The following is an 18,223-nucleotide window of genomic DNA, read 5'->3' as shown; positions in this document are numbered from 1 at the left end:
GTTGTAGCATGCACAGGAAGTACTAAGCTATTTGACAGTGAAGTTTAAGGCCTACAACATCAAGTGTGATGAATACTCCAAGTGGTAAATTAGATCCAGTTACCACATCCACATCACGTCCATGGTCACAGGCATTTCAGTCATTCATGTGCTCATTGTTTTCATATGATCTGGCAGGAGAAAAACAGAAACATTGATTTTTATGGATTTTTCTCTTTTGCATTAACAACAGCGACAAATACCTGCTGTTTTTAGTAATGCTTATTTGGCATACCATGACTTAAATACCATCCAAAGAGATACAATCTACCACCACAATCACTTTACATGTTGACATGATACTTACTGTGCAATTTGTTCTATGGGTATGAAAAAAAAAACATGTCTTAATACTGACAGCATTTGAACATTGAAATTCTGAGCACAATTTTACATGGCCTTTTTGTTTCTTTTGGCCCAGTATGACAGTTCTGAACAGACATATTACCTTGTAGCCAGTCCAACCCTTCCTGGAGACCCTCTCCTTTGATAGCATTGCTGGCACTGAAAATAAATAAGAAGTCAAGGAGTTAATCTTGTATTCTCGTTTTGCCAGACCATCCACACGCTGCGGAGCGGAGGAGTGTCTGGCTACTCAACACAGCATTCCAGGATGGTAGAAAAACTTGCTCTAGTTTATTGGCATTTCTTTAAACCAATCACAATTGTCATGGGCGGTGCTAAACTCCGCACAGAGCCGCTGTAAAATAGTTTTGCAACAGAAAACTCAGATTGGACAGATAGTCTAGCTAGCTGTCTCAGTTTACCCTGTAGAGATCTGAGGAGCAGTCAACCATAGTCCTCATGAATCCACCAAAGTTTAAAATTCCAACACAAAGGAAATGGACATCGGTGAAAATACATGCATTCGGCAGAACTTCCTGCGGCACCGCAGCAATTCCGGAAGTGGAACGTCAAGGATATAGACTAATCTCCTTGTGGCACTTTCTCACTACTTTTCTTGGATCCTGGATGTTTAAAGCTGCCTAGCTCTTAATCCATCTGCCTCCCATCTGCCTGATGAGTAAACAGGGTGGTAAACACTATGTTACTACTCTGTTTAAGACTTTAATCTGTAACTCTTGAAGCACAAAATGTTGACGATTGGGAAGAGACAGTGCTTGGCTCAGTTCAGCCAATTTAATCCAAGTGCACTTACCTCAAGACTACCTAAAAAGAGCATGATGCCTGTGGCAAACTACTCATCAATATTTGTGGAGGTGGCTTTGGAGCCTTTGCTTACAGACCCTTTATCAGGGTGAATATTTCTACAATTATGTGGCCACATCGATGTCACAGCATCCTTGTAGGACTTGACCAGAGTACTATAAGTGAGAATCAGAAAGAATTCTGAACTAAAGATTGGTTTGGAATGACTATGTGCCGCCTGTTTGGATAAACAAGGACAGATATTTTACCAGATGTTCCAGGGTTTGTCTTTGATGTTCTCTAAAGACAACATCTGTGAGACTTTGACAGAAGACATGGCATCACGCAGATCCGTCTTGTTAGCAAAGAACAATACTGGTATCTTTTTGCTGCGGATATCTGGATAATAAGACAGACATGAAGACCAGTGAATCATCGGCAAAGAGGAAGATACAAACCTTTTTATTTTTTTTGTTTATCCAATAAGGAGTTAAGTATCAGCAAAGTTTATAGTTTGTGTAGACATATAGCCTATCTTTAAATGTGATTATTCTTAATTAATATATTAAAAAATTGTACCATATTGGACCAAGTGCCATGATGGAGGACTAAAACTAGCAGGTTTTCCTTTAACTTAACGTGACACCCAGTGATTTCAATGATTTCTACATCATTTTTTGGCCAGTGAAATTAACTTTTATAGTCTTAAGCTTAGTTTTTCATGCCACATGGTTGAACATGCCAGATTCAGACAATGAGTATACTAACAACTTAATTCCAGGATACTGTTAATAGTATTACTAATGCCTACAAAGAAACGCCAATTCAAACTGTATCATTTCTATTATTTCACAGAATATGAACCATGCCTGACAATGTATTTTGTAAAAGGCCACACTTGGTGTCATATATCATTATACATATATATTGTAAATATTGTTAATTTATACAGTATATGTCAATTGTGCATTCTACTGAAAAGAAATATCATCCATACTGTGTCTTTATACAAATGAGTTAAAACAGCATTGCCGGTATTTTGTACCTTCGTGATTGAGAAGAGTTTCTAGCTCCTCTTTGGCAACAACCATTCTCAGTTTGTCACCGCTGTCAATGACAAATATGATGGCATGGCTCTCTCTAAAGAAAGACAAGAGAAGAAGTTATAAATGACACAGACTCATGTTGCAGTGATGCATTTTGATAAGCATGTTGTGTGTTTCATACTTGTAGTAATGCTCCCATAGGTTTCTATATCTGCTCTGCCCAGACATATCAAAGACCGTAAAAGACAGGCTGCATGCAGAAAAAAAAGAGAGGACAGACAGCTGAGAACGATACTTTATGCCGCATTTTTTATTTTTTTTATTTCATGGCTGTCAAAAATAATAGTGATAAATATACATTATACATTTCTACCTTGAACTCTTGAACTTCTCAATGTTGAAGCCAATTGTTGGGACTATATCTGGTGCCGGTGTCTGCGCACACACAATCGCACGCGCACATGTGTGCACACACACACAAACATATACACACACACACACACACACACACACACACACACAGCCAAGTAATGGCAAAAGTATGTCAACAAGTAGTATAAGAAAAGTAAAATATGGGCTTTACCTGACTAACATGTTTCCATTCTTCTGACAATGGGCCTAAATGATTGGAATTCTGAAAGCAAGCAATCAGTGAATGATTGCAGTGAAATAAAGGAAATTTTGACAGGCCTTGCCCCAAATGATCATGGTATAGATTAAGATTTAAAAAAAAAAAGTTTGTGTACCCACATTACAGACTACGGTACACAAAGGCCTCTCACTTTTTCTAACAAAATAAGTTTAATCCCACAGTCTCATGTACTTACATTAGACGGTTTGAGTTGGTTGATGATGGTAGTTTTGCCACTGTTGTCCAGTCCCAAACACAAAACGTTGACCTCTTTTTTCCTCAGGCCAAGCCAGCCCGACAGTTTATCCAGCAGCCCCATTAGACTTGATTGATGCTACAACATTTAAATCGTAACGCATCACCCCATGGATAGTCTGACTATTAGAAATTAAATATAATTTACAAATTCTCTGCAAATTCTCCTAATGATAAACATAGCCGTGGATCCCAGTCCTTGTTCTGAATAGTGTCACAAGCTGAGATGCTGCCTGGGTATAGGTAATCCTATTAAGGCGATTTAAGCTCTGTGAACCACCTGGTGACCAGAGTATGGAGCTCTCCAGGCCCCCTATCCTGATTTCCTACACTTACTTTACTTAAATTGGAGTCATCAATCTGTTTTGTCATTCTGTGTGTTTTACACTGTGAGTATTGATGTAAATCTATGGTAAATGAAAAATATAAAAAAATAAAACAGACCGCTCCAGGCCTGGAGCTGTTCAGTGATCCAACAGCTCCATCTCTTGGTTATCAGTTATGTGCACAACTTCATGTAAGTTGCCAGGTTGAAGAGGTGGTTATATTAGACAATAATTTACATTAAAAGGTAATTGAAGAGATAACTCTGAGATTTTTTTCAATGGGTAGCAAGGTTTCTCCTTAATTTTAGCATTGAAAACAAGGACGTTTCACAACCTGAAAGATACAAGATAGCAATAATTCATTTAAATCAGTGCCGTTTTGATTTTGATTAAGAAATGGAAACAAAATTAAATGAGCAGTCAACCACCAGAACTGTTCGTCTTTATTTGCAAATAAATATTCGCTGTAACTGCCTCTTACAGTGTGGAAGATCTACAACATCTCTTTGGAAATTATAGAAAAATAAAATACAAGAATTGTAAGTATACTTGTACTTTGTACAAAATAACATTCTAACATTGCTCAGCAGTAGAACATGCTAAACAAACAGCATCTGATATTCTCCTTAGTCTGTAGAAGGGTGGTGACCGCGAGCGTGTGTGCGCAAATACTTTGTATGTGAGTGTATATGTGTGTTTGGATGTGTGTGTGCAACTTTCCTACTCCTGCAGGCTGGGATGCATAACTACGCTGTGACCGAAAGGCACAGATCTCTAGATCCAGTCTGCCTTTGACATTAATCATCGAGCCACAATTCGTAAGAAAAACCATTGCTGTAGAGGGGCGGTCGCTCTCTTGAATATGGAATACAACTCAAAGTAATGGCTAGGTCCTGTGACTGCACTGAAACTTATGAACCACACCTAAAGTGTCTCTGTCTTGCATGGTTAACGGACTGTAAGGCATTCTACGTGGGTGTGTAAGTGTGTGTGCGTGCGTGTGTGTGTGTGTGTAAGTAAGTGTGTTTGTTACTGGTGATGTTAGAATGACACATGATGAGTTATGATGCTGCTGTTTATATTTATTCTCCCTCTGCCGTCATTAAAGTCACTTACTGTCTCTGCTGGACAGCTCTGTCCTGATCACATAAACCATAGACTACTCACCGGTTTCTATCCACCAGGTTTTAGCTACTTCTGCTGCCCCCAACTCAACTAACTGGCTATATTCTGCAGCAATGCCTATTAACCACTGAGTTAGTGGATGAAGAAAAATGATTATTTTAATGGCAAACATCTGACAAATTGACATTATCTACTGCAGATCCAACAATTTTCATTCCAGACTACATCTATGTACACTGGTTTCCCATATTGCCACAAATGCCACAACCTTCACATGACCACAATTTAAAAACAGACTGGAGTAGAGCTTTGCATCTACGACACACTATTCTGCTCTGACATCTTAGATCAACCTTGTCCACGAAATGCACTGCATTAGTGCGTGTGCAGGCAAAAAGATAATTAATGTATATTAAAGCATTTCGGCTAATTCTGAAGAACCATATAAGTCCATGTTAAGTTTCCAGACAAACATCTCCTATCTAAATATCTAAATTATGTTCACATTCATATGTTAGGACAGTGGAGATTGTGTACTTTCAAGCAATGTATAACATTTACAATCCAAAATAAATCAGGCTTATCGTTAAACAATTGCGAGTACACTGGTTGCTAAAAACTGTCAGAATAGACTTGTATGGTTATTCATCTGAAGGCAACGGATCCAGTTCTGCAAGGTAAGCATGTGACAATAGAAACAGGTGGATGGTGTGGTGGGAGCCTCATGTTAACATGTCAACAAGAGTTCTCTCATTGCACAATTCTTCATCTTTCTCTGAGATACTGAGGTGACTGCATAATACTGTATTGCTGATTCGGATAAAAATCAGAAATAAATAAAACATCTTAAATAAGATCCAGATTTACTAGGGCTTTCACATACAGGACTGCACATATATAGATATTAGGTTATGATAATAATTATCGATTAATTGTCTATACACTTTTGAACATTCAAGAAATCTCCATAACTTGCTTCTCACTTCTTTATTCAAGTATTCGCATACCAGATTCTCTGGAGAGAGGGTTAACTAAAGCAAAGCAAATAACACCTCCATGGTAAATAATCAAACTCTGAAATAAAAGATATTGAGGATACTTTTCGATTGCACACCCGATAGCAGCTACATGAGCACATAACTCAGAGCGAGAAAATGGCAAAAAAAAAAAAGAAAATAGTCAAAAGTTCCGGTAGATTACGTTTGCAAATCTACATCTCTAGATATTGTTGCTTCACACACAAAGTACTGCTGCTGCAACAAGGCATTACATTCCCCTAAGTGAGGGCCTGGGCCCGTCTTTAAAGTCGATCCGGCTGCAATAGTCTGGCAGAGCCAGATATACTGGGTAAGGGGTGTATAGTAGGAAATAGTCTGTTACTAATGGATGTGAGGGAGACCAGGGGGCAGTCTGCTGTGGTAGTCTGTCCAATTGCCTCCTTTATGAGGGGTTAAGACTCAGGCACAGGCTGTAGGCTGTCTGTCCAATAGTCTAGACTTCACTTCCCTCTGGTCCATCTATCTGTCCATCCCAGGTTGTGTTAAAGGTTGTCCTCATACATGAAAACCCTTCTCCTGTTCGTGCAGTAGCTGAAGGCGGAGGGTCTGTACGCTGCTGGTGATCCGCCTCTGGTGGCCGATCAGCTCCACCCCTATACGCCTCACATCTCTAGGCCGAGAGGGGAAACACAAAAACAAACACACACAAGACGCTTTAAGTCTTACTTGTGAGGACTTTTCATTGACTTCATTTATTGCCTCATTTTTTTCTTCTTCAGGGAAGCCCTTTGCATCACGTAGGCAATGTTAACTTGGTCTGGTAAAAGGAGGTGATGTTTTGATCACAAATGTGCTATAAGCGTCATTAACTGTCCTCAGTCTTAAGGGCTGAGTGAAGATTAAAAAAAGGATCTCACTTTGAAGTACATCCCTCATTTTTCTATCCTTGTAAAAACATGTATGTGAAAACATGTGCACACTGAGTTTATGTAAAACTAAACATGTCTATCCTACAACCACAAGGCTGTATCAACAAATCAAAAAGGGGAGCAAAATCTCAAACATGTTTTTTTTTATTTTTTATAAATTATTGACGTGGTAACTGTCCAAAGTGTTGAGATTTGGCTCCCCTCTTTTGATTGGTTGTTACACTCTGTGGCTCAGTATGTTATTTTGCACTGTGAATTAGATGCCGGACCATGACCAAAACATCACGCCTTTAATTAGCTCGGGGCTGATAGTGTGCTGGAATTTAATTTCTTCTTTCAAATGGTTTCATTTTTATAATATATACCCGCATTATAAAACATCTCTTTTGTATGTAAAACAAAACAAAAAAACAAGCTCATTAAGTGATGTAAACACTTAGAGAAATAAAACAAACTAAATTAAGAAAGGTAAACAATTAAGTAATTAAAGGACTATTCTTGTAATTTAGTATTACACATACATAACGTTGGGGAGCTTGTGAGAAAAAACAGCAGAAGCTGAAATATCCTGAATTTTGAGTCTTGCGTAGGGTGACCAGATTTCCTGGAACTAAAACCGGGACACTTTGCGCGTGACCGTAGTGTGTTTGTGCACGCACACGCTTTTTAACGTGAACATGTGCCATCCCTGTTCAGACACAGACACAGACAGTAACTTCATTATTTTGATCCTAGGCTCCTCGTCTAATAATAGTGTTCTTTCCTGTGAAATTAACAAAATTTTAGTGTGAGATTTATGTTGAGATCTTTTCTAAAAAAAGATTTTTTTAAGTGTTATTTATTCCAATAACAGCAAAGTAATTAAAATGATTTATTGAAAATTCTGAGCATTAAACACTGAATTTCCTGCATTCTAGTGAATGCACCTATTTCTACCTTTTTCTGAATCAATGTATGCTGCAAATATCTTTATTTATAGAGAAACAGATTACAATCCGAATATAAAAAAATAATGGAATATATTGCAGTAAAGCTGTCAGGCATTCTGTATTGCTTTCAACTATTTATTCTCCTTTGGATGGACTTTTCTAATTATATCTGAGTCAGCACACATGTAGCCTATAGGCATCATTTACTCTTGCCTCCTGTTTTGCGTCTTTTGTTGGTTAAGGAACCTCCTTAATGTGCATATGACAATTATTCACCTCAATGATACATTAATTCATTTTAATGTATTAATAAACCCCTGGACAGTAATATTTCAGATGTTTGAGCAAGATTTACTGCTCTTGTCCAAAACTTTGTGCACATTCAAAGTATATAAACACAGTAGTGTTCTCTGTGATTTGGAGGAGTCGTGATACTTTTGAGAAAAATAAAGTGATAATAGGCTATTACAAGAATAAAATCACAAGCTATATTTCAGAAAATAATCTATACCTGCACCATAGTCTGCTGTGCATTACGTGATTGCTCAGACCTTCTGACAGACACAGAGTCCCGTTTGGGTCTCTGAATGAGACAAATTGTTTAGGGACTCGGGACAAGCAATTAAAAATTGGGACTGTCCCGGTCAAATCGGGACTGTCCCGGTCAAACCGGGACGTCTGGTCACCCTAGCCTTGCGCCAAAAACCCTGGATCCTGCACGTGCCATTATGCAACTTGACAGTGTCTTTCATTTAAAAAATAAAAAACTCCTTGCCTGAAGAACACCCAATTTCACTTCATGAAGTTTTTTAACATTAATATGAGTTCCCCCAGCCTGCCTATGGTCCCCTAGTGGCTAGAAATGGTGATAGGTGTAAACCGAGCTCTGGGTATCCTGCTCTGCCTTTGAGAAAATGAAAGCTCAGATTGGCAGATCTGGAATCTGCTCCTTATGAGGTCATGCGAAGCATGGCAGTTGGTCAAGGCCACACCCCCACCCTCCACCTTGCCTCCCCCCTCTCCTCCTCAATAGCATTTAAAGATACAGACACAGAAGTGGCAGATACTAAGGAAAGCTCATTGTGGGACTGGCTCTAGTGGCTGTAATTCTGCACCAAGGCTGAATTTTGGGAAAGAGACTTCAGATACAGTGTAAGGGGACCACTAAGGCTCTAGACTTTAAAGTCTCAAGCTGAATTTGATATAACCCTGATTACATCACTATGCCATCATTTTTCCATAAGGATGGAATAGTATGTGAATCTAAAGATTTCTGCCCAATTTTTCAAAAATCTTTAGATTCAAATACTATTCCATCCTTATGGAAAAAATCTATTGTTATACCAGTCCCTAAGAAACAGAACTCAATGGAGAATCGTGATTTCAGACCTGTGGCCCTAACATCACATGTTATGAAGTGTTTTGAACAATATGTTTTAATGGGTTTAAAGGATCATGTTAAACCTTTACTCGACCCGTTTCAATTTGCTTATAAGGAGAGGCGAGGTACCGAGGACGCAATTAATTGCATCTCTCACTTAGTGACTAGTCATTTAGAACAGTGGTTCCCAACCTTTTTTCCTTGGCGCCCCCCCTCATGTCTAAGAAAAGCTGAGCCCCCAAAACCGAAGTTGAGGTAACTCTCCAGATAGAGCCTTACTTTCTTTTTTGATACAGAGGAGTTATCAGCACTGTTACGTTTCTCCTCCATGTTTCATTCATAAAATAGTGATGCCGTGGCGGCAGGAAAAATGAGGATACAACAAAATATATAGTTTTCATACAGACTTTTGTATACATTAGATATTCTAGTGTATTATCATCATTTGTTTAACATCTGCAAAACAATTTTTTTTACCTCAACCTCAAACCAGATAAAGACTCGCGCCCCCCCTGTGATCTTTGCCGCCCCCCCTGGGGGTGCCCGGACCCCAGGTTGGGAACCACTGATTTAGAAGACACTCAAGCAAATGCCCGTTTACTTTTTATTGATTTTAGTTCAGCGTTCAATACCCTGAATCCTAGATTGCTGACCACAAAGTTAAAAGAACTTAATGTAAATCCATACTGTATCAAATGGCTCTATTCCTTTCTGAACAATCGCACACAACAAGTGAGAGTCAACAACTCGTACTCTGAGGTTAAAATTACAAACATGGGAGCCCCGCACGGATGCGTCTGTTCACCAATTTTATTTACATTATATACCAATGACTGCGTAGCAAGTCAAGAGAGTACTTTTTTTTATCAAGTTTTCTGATGACACAGCAATTTTAAGCTTATTAAAAATGCAAGATAATGTTTCACACTATTTTTCTGAGGTAGACAGATTTTTTGGCTGGTGCGATAATAACTCCTTAATACTGAATGGAGCCAAGACTGTAGAGATCATTTTTGATCCTAGAAGTGTAAGAGACCATAGTCCGGTAATGATATATGGTAATATCATTGCACAGGTACCTTCACATAAGTACTTGGGAGTTTATATAGAGAATACACTATGTTGGTCTTCTCATGTCAACAATCTTTGTTCCAGGTTACAGCAGAGACTATATTATTTACGAAGGTTAAAAGCGTTCGGCGTAAATCAGAGAATTATGTACTTGTTCTACCAGTCTATTTTTGAGAGTTTGATCAGATATGGTATTACGGCATGGTATGGTAATTTGACGGTCCAATTAAAATCAAGGTTGGGACGATTGGTGCACAATTCTAAATCATGCCAAGAAAATTGTGAGAGACGATACGCATATCTTGAATGACAATTTTAAATTATTACCTTCGGGAAGGAGGTATAGGGTCTTGATGTGCAGGTCTAATCGACTAAAAAACTTCTTTGTTTCTACTGCAATAAAGGCGCTAAATAGAAATGAAATACTGTGAACTGCCTTCTTTTTTTTTTTTTTTTTTTTTAATGGATGCTGTATTGTGTGAATGATGTATTCTTGTGTTTTTATGTATTTTGATCATGTGTTTTATGTACTTTGATCATGTTGCTTTGCATGACTAGACTATGCACGGTGTCCAAGACAAATTTCCCAGTGATGGGACTAATAAAGTATAAAGTAAAGTATCAGGGTTACAAGTAAACTGAACTTCATGAGTAATTATTATTGGTGTGTCCCTTTATATCACCACTGCTGCTACAAAGATAGGTCCTATTTGGTTTCATGCCATTTAATAATGGTAATAATGTTTTGGCTCTGCTACTCACTCAATACTCATCCTCGCCACAGAATCCAATGTGTTGTAGCCAGCTGCCATGAAATTGCTTTTGTACTGAGTCATCTTAATGGAGTCCAGCCAGTCGCCGATGGAGATGAACATCGGGTAGTCCATTTCCTCCCCCGGAGACTCCGGTAGACTGATACGAAAAAATAAAAAATAACCCAGATAATGTCAAATCCTGCCAGTTTTCCTAAACATCTCAGAGGTAGACAACTGACCTTACTGGCTTACAGATTTCAGAGTGATCACACACACTTGGTCCTACTTTTAGGCGTAGGAGTAAGAGCATTTTTATACACTTTCTTAACCAGAAAAGTCACCCTATCTTTGCCTGGATTTAGGAGAGATGTCCTATCAAAGCTTACTGTGTATTGTAACTCATAACTCAAGTTCTCTTCTTAGTTCAGAGATTCTTGAAAAATACGATCCCCTGTCGCCTCCGCTCAAATTAACTTACAGCAGGCTCGTGCACACATAGACAGTGTCTAATAACGTCATTGCAATCGCTACATTGATATGCAAATTAGGCATTAACTAATTAAAATGTGTTAATTTGCAACAAATACCATCTAAATGTGTATTTTGGAAGTTTTATTTCCATTAGAGTACCACAACATGAAAAAAAGTGTCCTGCATTAAACGGTAACTTCATCATTTGGATCGTAGGCTCCTCACTTAATAATAACAGTGTTTTTTCATTATCGGTGGAGTGTGTGTAAAATTAACACAATCGCAGCAACATTCTTTTTCAGTTTAGTGTGAAGATTTTTCCAAAAGATTTTTTTGAGTTTTATTTACCACACCAAAAGATTTAAAAAGATGTATTGCCATTTGCAAAATAAACAAAACTATGTCCCTCTCCTTGGTGCAGTCACTTGTTCTAAATATATACTTGAAACTAGTAGCATAGAAAACATGCACATTGTGGCAGAGTTTCCTTTGGTGTTTGGGGATTAACCTGATATAAAAAGTATCTGTGTAAACGGATTATTTTGTTGAGTATTTATTAAATCTATTAAACAATTGCATACGGGAAATAAGATAAATTGGTAAGGTAGTCAGAGTTGTGTTAATATATATTTTTTTTGTTTAAAAAAATAATTATTCATTAACTATTAGGCCTTTTTTTTTTTTTGAGCCCCTTCCGCCTAAAACGTTTGTGCACGTCCCTGACTTACAGTGCATTTAAATTTAAAGCATTTTATGATGCTAGGAACTGTTTAATACTGCACCTCTGAATGTCCTCTACCAGTGGCAGCAGGCTGCTGGGGTTACGGATCAGTTTATCCAAGAAGGTAACAACATCGGTGAATTTAGGCCGGTGACTCCTCTCCTTCTGCCAGCAGTGCAGCATCAGTTGGTGCAGGGCCACGGGGCACCCCATCGGTGCAGGCAGCCGGTAGCCCTCTTCAATAGACAGAATCACCTGGAGAGAAAGTCGGATGGGATAAAGGACAAAGTCTAAATGTGGAAGATGGCTACTTGATTCTAATTTTATTAGCTTGAAAATGGATCTACTCGGAAATCAAAATAGTGGTTTCTCTTTGATCTTGCAGACAAACACAATAAACCTACTGAATATTAAAAAAATATATATAAAAATGTAGCATTGTTTGGCGCTATAGAAATTTGCATTTAAGGTCTGAGGTTTTGGGGTTGCATTTACAAAGCTTTACAGTGCTACGAGTTGATCCTACTCAACTTGTACGAACATTCTTTAAAATTATTTTCTATGAATAAAGACCTAAAATGAAGGTTAAGAAAATTGTAAACGGTGACTTAACATAGTGTTCCACACAATTAAAATGTATAATATGCCTGTATTTCACATATAAATGCTAAGGAGATCCTATTTTTATGATCTGTTTCGTCTTTCATCAGGCATCTTTTATTTCCTATAACCTCCTCCTTGCGTGTTTACTTTCCTGTGTAGTACAATTGAACTATGTCTTTTATACATGTGCCCGAACCTAATCTGTACTAACAATCAATTCCAACATGCAAGTGTAAATCCCTTTTTTATCTGAGCCGATAGCGTGTCCATGTAGTCTCTATATAGTTGATCTCCATATCGTATCTGCGAGTCTACGCTACGGCAAAGTCGAGGTCCATACATGTATCTTTGTAGGGAGCATTGTTAAGTGGCTGACCAGGATGAGATAGTGTTTGGCTGGTTTTGCGGCTTGGCTGACCTTTTGCCTTGGAAAGCACTTCTAAGCAATTCCCAAACAGCACAAATCCTCCCCAAACCCTGGGACCTTAGTGAATGTGTGTGTGTGGGTGTCTGTGTATAAATGTGTATGCGTCTGTGTGTAAGGGGTTGAAGGGATTACGGTGGAGCTTTCACACTCAGCGGAGAGAGGGATGGATCTGCTTCCTCCATGGTCCCTCCAATCCCTGACCACAGCCCAGGGATCAGCGGGGTGGCTCAGCCACACTGAATCCACAGCTTTAAACTCCCCCTCTATCCGACCGAAGTCTTCTGAACCTCTGACCTTCACTGCTCTTTTCCTTTCCCTCTCACTCCTCTTTTTCATCCTTTTGGTGACTCTCACCAGCATTTCTGTTCCTCCCCTGCTCTCCTTTAAAGAGGTAGGCTTTTGATGTGAGAAAACAACCAGAGAGCAGGTTGAAGGGCAGCAATTTTAACACATATAATGGAAAATAAACGGAGAATTTACTCAGTGGAGCAGGACTTGAATTGAGAAGTCAATATTGAGGTGAGCTGCAGTGCTAGAGGTCAGAGAGCCAGACTTGTGAGGGGAATATTTGTGAAAACAACATGAACAAGTCTTCTCCATCCTCTCGGAACAATCACTGAGATGCTGCAGGGAAAATCACTTAAAGGAATAGTTATATGGAATAGGAACAGCACTCAAAAGTTCAAACACCAGCACGCTCACATTACACTCCGCGAGTTAGCTAATGCAGCTGTGTCAACCAACTTATCCAGGACTCTTTGGACTCATTTTTCTATCATTTTTTGTTTTTTTGAAATCAAAAGAAAAAAAAAAATGACAGAAAAATTTGTCCGAAGAGCCTGTGCTTGATGATGTACAGTATAATAGCAACAGCTCTTAGAGGGCTATGCCTACACTCATAGAATCTGGAATTACAATACGTAACTATTGTATAAGATTGTGTCATAGCTCCAAATAAAGTCCATCCAGTGTTTTAGTCAGTGCCTCCTAATGCTTCCCACAGACAATGATTTAATGTCCCAAAATGATACGAATTGGATATATGGTAGCCAAGACTACCATTGAGGACATCAAGGTCACTTCAATTCAAGGTCTTCAGTAAGATTTCTTGGACATTTCTTGTACATTGTACAATTACACACATATTATACAGGTTACATTTTTCAGGCTGATTCTGATATCTTTTAGACTAAAAAATATCTAGGTAAAAAAAATATTGGGAAATTTGGGATCTTTAACAAATGTATTTGTCAGGGACCTTGTACCTAAAAACAATAATCTCAAACAAGAGAAGAGATGTTTGGTACCAGATTTAGCTAGTAGCCACCAACTGCAGTCCCTGGGGGCCTGAAACATGGTTCATGATGACCCCAGCATTTCTAAAATCCTGGGCCACGTTCAGCAAAATGCAGCAACATGTTTTTATAAACTAAAAATGGGGGTGCGTTGAACATCCTGTTTTAGGCGCAAGAGCTCTGCTTTTTTATTACCACGAGTTTACATGCACTTCTCTGCTGACTGGGTATCACCTGGGACACAGCCAATAAACAAGAGACACACCCACCAAACGAGAGAAAACATATCTCAAAGCTGTTGCACACCGTTTCACACCTTTCTGAGGAAACACGTCGTTCAACACGGAAACCGTAACAACACGGTGCCCACCGGTTTGAGATTGAACGTGCCCCTGGTTATGGTCCTGCCATAGCATCCTGTCACCAACAGGATAAACCACGATTACCAATACTATTAGCAAAACTTATTCCTTTTAAGGAATTGACTGACATTAACATATCTCATGTGCAGTAGGCTTATTTATTTGTTCTCTTTTCAGCATTAAATACTTTTGTGTTTCATACTGTACCATAAAGCTAATTTGAGGGACCCAAAAAAATTAAAATAAAAAGCCAATATACTAATTAAGATATCAGTCACCAAACTAATGCCTCCTCTCCTCTTCCGCTGCAGTAGCTCTACTACTTCTTTTCTGAAATCACCGAAAAGCTCCTTTGCATCATGGTCCATTTCCTTCAATTCTGAATATAAGCGTCATGAATATGCAGTACATTGTATTAAAGACTTACAAACTTGGTGGCAGAAGCTTTTCGGATTAGAGTCAGTGAGACTTGAGAGCTTTTTGATTGAGAGGGGAGAGTGAGTAGGATAATGAGGTAATCATGCAGTTGGCACTTAATCATTTTTTTTTGTAACTCTAAAGAACATTATCCCGACAGGGTCACTTCCCATGTGACACAAATGAACTAAACAACCTTTGTGATGATGACTACAATACTCACATCCTGATTGGACATCTCCCAGTATGGCCGCTCCCCATATGACATCACTTCCCACATGACGATGCCGTAACTCCACGCGTCGCTGGCAGAGGAGAACTTCCTGTATGAGATGGCCTCAGGAGCAGTCCATCGGATGGGGATCTTACCACCCTGGTCACACACACAAATAAAGTAAACACTCATGGATAGACTCAGATTGTAAAAAATTTTATTATGTGCAGCATCTAGTAAATCATTCAAGGTATAGCTCAGCATCTCAGTACCATCAACCCTGCCTCACCTCTCTCTCCATCCCCTCACCTCACCCTTCTGTGGATTTCAACCACAGTGTTGTGGAGCAGAAAGTTAAACTTGGAACCGTAAACACAGCATTTCCTTCACACAATAACCTCAATACAAACCAGGAAATGGAGGTCACTGTGGGCTCAGACAGATTTACAGAACAGCGTCATTTCAGTTTTTGAAATTTAGCTTTTGCTATCTAAGGCAACTCCATCTGTCGCTGGCCTCAGGAGAGAAGGCAAACAAATTACATTTCAGCAGCCTTATCAAGTAGGAGTAGTCGATACATCAGTTTGCTGATATCTGAAGCCACACTGACAGCATCAGTCTGTAAATACAAATTCAAGTGTCCCAAATTCCAAATGCATTTCAACACTGATTTGTTTGGAAATTATGAACTTGCTTTGGAGATTCAAAATGATAAGATACAATAACAGCAGGTAACAGTTTTGTTGTTGTTGTTGTTGTTATGAAGTGATACAGGGAGGATTAGCCACAGAACAGCTGGTAGGGAGTGTCTTGTAAGCTCTCAGTACATGTCTGTAAATTGAGTTGCTGGGTCTCTGTGCCTTTCACAGTTCAAGACTTCAAACTTCTAATTAGGTTCCCTTACAAAGCCAGGAACAGAACAGGAGATGTCAACCAACTGTTATCCGTGTTATTATTGTTGGTGTTGGTGCTGTCACGGCTGACACGTGTATTATTATGTTTTAAATCAATATATTTTTCTGATATCCCATCAGCATGATGGCTTATTGTAAATCACATTGTTACTATGGTTGGAGACACAGAGCTAGATAGTTTTGCTGGGACAAGGAGAGATGATCTAACAAGCATTGCACTGATTACGTCCTTATCTCGGCTGTATCTCTGAAGACAGCAGATTGTATCTCGAAGGAAACCATCTCTGGCTTTTAGAAAACCCCTTCAGATGCCTTTTTTCAAGTGACTGAATTTCCAACAGTATAGCGAATATAATTGCTTATTCCCAGAGATGTTTAGTGCTGTCACTATTTGTATCTCTGTGTTTGTATATTTGTAGAGCTAAAACATGCAAAGCTTGCCTCCAAGAAAAGGAAGACAACAGTTCTCTTTGTTGGACTACAGCGATATTTCAATCACAGGATTTTTAATGCAAATACTGAATACATTTAGCAACATGTCTGCCTTCTACACCTGAATCTCAAATCAAAAGTTTTTCAGATAAGCTCTGAGCAGAGAAAATGGAATTACGTCAATATGTCACTGTTGTGCGAATGGCTTTGGAGGCCAGTGCCAAACTGCAGATACAAAATTATAATATATGACCATTTCATTACATATAACGCAGCATTTTCAGTTTGTCCCATAAACTACATCATTGTAAGGGTTAAAAAAAGACAAAGCTATGTAACTATTTACCAACACATCCTCATACCTAAATGACACTGAAGGTTGATTTTTAAAGACGCCCAAAACGACACATGCAACTGTTTGGTTTACTGCTGCATGGTGGCAGTTTAATCATGTGACCGTAATCCTGTCACCGTTCTATTTAACCTAATAGTTTATAGCTAATAGGCTCAGTTTGTACTAAACGTTGTGAAATGGAACTTGTTAGGTCAAGGCACCAAAAAACTTTTAGGGTTAGTAAAACATCAGGGATTGGCTTAAAATGAGGTGACGTAACGTGACGTCACAGACTAAAACTCGGTTAACTTCAAAAAGACAGTTCAGTTGTGGTTTGAACTCCAGTCTTCCAAGTGAAAAGAAACCAAACTACCTATCCTTATGCGGAATTTGGCACTTTGTACTTTGTCACCTCACTTCCACATTTGTTCTGGCGATAATTACCACAGCCATGAGAGGATGCCGCTTAACAAGAAACGTAATTGTGGGTCATTATGAGCTGCCTGCAAAATCGACCCATACGGTCGTTTTTTTGGGTGCAGACTAGTCTCGCATTGCCAGAACTTCCTCCACAGCGCTGCGAAGGAGGGTCTGGCTAGTCCACACAGCATTCCGGGATGGGAGAAAAATGTGCTCTGGTTCATTGGCATTTCTTTAAACCAATCAAAACCGTCTTCGGCGGCGCTAAGTGCCGGATGGAGCAATGTTGCCTCTGCAAAATAGCCTCGGGAACTTTTTTTTTTGGAACGTGTACGTTCAAAGGTTGTTAAATAATAAAACAAACAAAACCTCCGGAGGCACCTGAACAATTACGGAAATTAAATGTCGTCGATATAGACTAGGTGCAGACGGACTGCTATTTAAGTGAAGTTTTCAATGAAACTAATGGTATTATTATTATTATTATTATTATTATTATTATTATTATTATTATTTTTGTTAAAACCTGTCATATATTAGTAGCAGCTGCTTGGTTTTAGAAGGATATGTCAGGTGTGTACCGTTGTGGTGTAAGCAGCCTCTGGGTCATCCTCCAGGACTCGGGACAGGCCGAAGTCTGACACTTTACACACCAGGTTGCTGTTGACCAGGATGTTTCGAGCTGCCAGGTCTCGGTGAACGTAGCCCATGTCTGACAGATACTTCATGCCCGAGGCGATGCCACGCAGCATGCCAACCAACTGGATGACAGTGAAGTGACCGTCATGTTGCTGACAGGGAGAGCAGGATACAGAGAGAAATGAGGAGCCATTGAAAATAAAATAGAGAGAGCGCTGACGAGAGAGAAAAGCAGGGTCGATAGCAAACACATAAAGACAAAGGAATGACATAATGGTATGTATGGAGCAACATACATACATACATTTCAGTGTTTATTTCTCAGAGAAATACCACCTGA

General features: G+C 39.1%; 2 protein-coding genes across 2 annotated transcripts in view; both read right to left on the bottom strand.

The window, feature by feature from the left end:
* Window positions 1–144: 144 nt before the first annotated feature.
* Window positions 145–3,184, bottom strand: LOC114564658 (ADP-ribosylation factor-like protein 6). Its single transcript, XM_028592136.1, has 7 exons — window positions 3,062–3,184; window positions 2,608–2,669; window positions 2,416–2,484; window positions 2,234–2,328; window positions 1,458–1,587; window positions 488–543; window positions 145–170 (listed from the first exon to the last, which is right to left on the bottom strand). The coding sequence occupies exons 1-7, from the start codon at window positions 3,182–3,184 to the stop codon at window positions 145–147; spliced, it is 561 nt and encodes a 186-aa protein (XP_028447937.1).
* Window positions 3,185–3,914: 730 nt separating this feature from the next.
* LOC114564011 (eph receptor A6) overlaps window positions 3,915–18,223 on the bottom strand; it is a 143,746-nt gene continuing 129,437 nt past the window's right edge. The window contains exons 12-16 of the mRNA XM_028591113.1: window positions 17,826–18,035; window positions 15,154–15,303; window positions 11,888–12,081; window positions 10,642–10,791; window positions 3,915–6,239 (exon numbers count right to left, since the gene is read on the bottom strand). Of these exons, the coding sequence (XP_028446914.1) occupies window positions 6,125–6,239; window positions 10,642–10,791; window positions 11,888–12,081; window positions 15,154–15,303; window positions 17,826–18,035 (819 nt within the window). The 3' untranslated portion in view covers window positions 3,915–6,124. The remainder of the gene's footprint in view (window positions 6,240–10,641; window positions 10,792–11,887; window positions 12,082–15,153; window positions 15,304–17,825; window positions 18,036–18,223) is intronic.

Source organism: Perca flavescens, chromosome 11 (assembly GCF_004354835.1).
Source record: "Perca flavescens isolate YP-PL-M2 chromosome 11, PFLA_1.0, whole genome shotgun sequence".
NCBI lineage: Eukaryota > Metazoa > Chordata > Actinopteri > Perciformes > Percidae > Perca > Perca flavescens.
The sequence above is the reverse complement of the archived record's forward strand: the minus strand, read 5'-3'. Positions and strand labels throughout refer to the sequence as shown.

Coding starts and splice junctions, on each gene's coding strand:
- LOC114564658 (XM_028592136.1), bottom strand. CDS start 3,184: ATGGGGCTGCTGGATAAACTGTCGGGCTGGCTTGGCCTGAGGAAAAAA. Junction 2,485..2,607: donor GAGAAGTTCAAGAGTTCAAG/GTAGAAATGTAT, acceptor TTCTGCATGCAG/CCTGTCTTTTACGGTCTTTG. Junction 171..487: donor AGGGTTGGACTGGCTACAAG/GTAATATGTCTG, acceptor TTCTCCTGCCAG/ATCATATGAAAACAATGAGC.